Genomic DNA, 3000 nt, shown 5'->3' on the forward strand with positions numbered 1-3000 from the left:
CTGCCCGGAAGGAATTCTGTAACACCTCCCCCTTCAGCAACGTCATCGGCTTTGATGTGAACACCCACATTCACTACTTTGCTCACCTGTGGGAAGGAAACCCCCCGATGGCACCACCCAACCCCACCTACAGCCAGAACGTCCAGCAACTAAAGAGCAAAATCCTCCAGGCTGCCCAGAAGCAGTCGCAGCGCAGCATTTTGAGGCTCTCGAGCCTGAAAGTTCGTATTGGTGACCTCTGGAATGCGTTGCTGAATGAAAACTTTGTTTTCAGCTTCAAGAATTCCCTGGAGATTGCCGCGTACAGGAAACTGGAAAGCGCCTTTAGTCAGTGGACCTGGAGGCTGAGGAGTCACGTCTTAGACATGCAGATGAGACTGGACAACAAAATTCGGAATGGGGACTTGCAGAACGTCACCAGAGAATACCTTGAAGGGCAGGTGCAAGAGACAAGTGATGCCATTGAGAAAGAAGTGGAAAAGTATTTCAGGGAGGACAAAGACTGTGAGACACTGGTCCAGTGGAAATCAAGCACAGAACTGAAGCTGAAAGAACTAAAAGAGGCTCTTCTTCTTGAAACAAAAAAGAAATGTGAGAATCTTATTGAGCTACAGAAGGAGCAGAGTAAACTGGATGCAAGGAAGGTGCAATATGAAGATGAGCTCCTGAGGAGGAGTAGGGAGTTGGCTGTGACTCTGAAAGGGAAGAGCCTCAGTGAGAGAGAACTGAAGGACAGCTTTACCTCTGTCTGGAACAAGTGGATTGCTGAAGTCTCCCGTGCTGCTCGTCCTCAGGAACCAGTGGATATCGATGCAGAAATTGAAGATGTCCTTCTAGAGAAGTTTAAGGAGCCAGGACTTCATTACCGGATCAGGTCATTTCCCAAAGATGGAGGATTTTCTTTTGACATGGAGAAACATGTCATGAAGAAAAAGCTCCTTAAGAGCGATTCTGATACTGATGTGATCAGCTTGCAGCACATCACAGACAACATCATAGCACATGTGAGGACAAACATTGATAAGAAGGAACAGCAGAAACAGGATTACAGTCGAAATTTTATTCATGAAATACTCAATGAAGTACAGGAAGGTGTGAACTCCATCCCCAGCAATGCAACCTGTACTTTTAACAGGGAGTACAGCATAGATTTGTCTCTGTATCTGTGCAGAATGGCAGCAGAAAGGTTTAAAGTCATGCATGAAGCGTTCCAAAAGGCAAATGACCCAGTCGTGTACCTGAGCAGCAAGAGAGAGAATTTCTTCCAGTATTTCCTGATTTCCTGCCAAGGAGCCACTTCTATCACAACTTTTGCTGTTTTCCTTTGTGACAAGATTGAACCAGCTCTTCACCGGGCGGTCTATGAGAGGACGGCTAAAGCCATTGCTGAGGACATGCAGGGCAAATTCCCAGATTTCCAGGGCAACAGAGCCAATCTGGAAGTCTCCATCCTGAGATACCTGGCAGAACAAGAAAATTTTGAGTATTTCAAATGTTACCTTAAGTGTCCAGATGAGTTTTTTCGGAGATACCTTGGAAAACAAGTTCAGAGTTACTGTTCACATGGGAGCAGAAGTCTGGAGAAGTTTTTAGATTCCTCCCTTAATCTTCTCTATGGAAACATCCTGAAAGCTGTTTCTTTCTCAACGCAAATTATCAAAGACAGAAAAGACAGAGAAGACAAAGTCTCTCTTTGGCTGGATGAATTTTGCAGGGAACTGACAGAGGTGATCAACTTGCCCAGAAGTGACCTGAAGGGCATTGAGCACCAGGAGGTCACAGACATTGAGTTCCTGAGCAGTGTCATGGCAGAAGCTCTGGATGACCTGAAGAACAGGCTCAGGAAAGAATTTGCTGATGCCGATATGAGCTCGTTTGCAAGGCAGCCTCACACCATCCTGGCAGAGCATTTCTCGGGGTGCTGGGAGCAGTGTCCCTTTTGTGGGGCTGTTTGCACAAACACCATGCGGAATCACGATGGAGACCATCAGCTGGTCTTCCACCGCCCACGAGCCTTGGTGGGAACCAAGTGGCAGAAGACGGACCACCTGGTCATTGATATTTGTTCCAGCCTTGTTGCAAGTAATCTCAGATTCAGGTTTGATGATGTCAAATGGATCCACTACAAGAGATACCGGGATGCAGGACCCCGTTTCTCCACATGGAACATTCTTCCTGATCCATCCATGCAGGCGTACTGGAAATGGTTTGTGTCTCATTTCAGGACACAGCTGGAAGCTTTGTACAATGGGAAATTTCAGGGCAAAGGAGAAATCCCTAAGGCATGGCAGAGAGTTACCAAGCAGGAAGCACTGTCTGAGCTGGACAAGCGTTAGGCCACGTCCATGGGAAGGAAGAACCACAACGGCTTTGCAGTTTAGAAGAACTTTGTACCAGGCTCTCCACAAAATGCAGTTACAACAATGACACTCTCAAGCCACACACAGCCAATGGTATCTAATTGCTCCCAATAGGGTGTGTTACGGCAGCCATCACTCAGCAACTCCCTCGCTTCATGATAAAGCCAGAATGCTCTTGCCTCCTTGCCATAAACACTTCCCTCTGCATTGTCCTAGAGTCAAACCAAACTCCTTCCCTGGGCCCATCGGCCTCGTGACCAAGGCTGATCCCAAGGGCCAGGGCAAGGGCAAAGGCAGCACTCAAAGCCCCCCTTGGATCCGCTGCTGTGAGACAGGAAGGGACTGCCCCAAAGGCAGTTTTCCTGCAGCAAGGAGGTGCCCTTCCCGCAGAAAGGGCTGTGAGGCCTGAGGGCAGCTCCACGCTGGCTGCAAGCTGGGCTGCTTGGCTTTTGGGCATCATCCTTGCCTCCCTCATTGCAGCCTCCTGCATCAGCTGAGGCCGTTCTCCCATCAGGAGCTGTTGTGTCTCTGGGCTCAGGAAAGCAGGGACACGACAGCCCCATGGCTCAGGCAGTGCTTCCACTCCCTGGCTCGGAGGTGCTCTGTCTCTGTCCAGGGCAGCTGCTCCTGCTCCGCTGCC

At 49.1% G+C, this 3000-nt stretch overlaps 1 protein-coding gene across 1 annotated transcript; it reads left to right on the top strand.

Annotated features, from left to right (window-relative positions):
• Positions 1 to 2: 2 nt before the first annotated feature.
• LOC108448929 (interferon-induced very large GTPase 1-like) lies at positions 3 to 2410 on the top strand (the record flags this gene model as incomplete). The annotated part of the gene is made up of 1 exon (XM_017743361.1): positions 3 to 2410. A coding segment is annotated over one exon (2334 nt), but the record flags the coding sequence as incomplete, so codon positions are not given.
• Positions 2411 to 3000: the final 590 nt, after the last annotated feature.

This window comes from Corvus brachyrhynchos, unplaced genomic scaffold, assembly GCF_000691975.1.
Source record: "Corvus brachyrhynchos isolate BGI_N302 unplaced genomic scaffold, ASM69197v1 scaffold211, whole genome shotgun sequence".
In the NCBI taxonomy this organism is placed as follows: Eukaryota; Metazoa; Chordata; class Aves; order Passeriformes; family Corvidae; genus Corvus; species Corvus brachyrhynchos.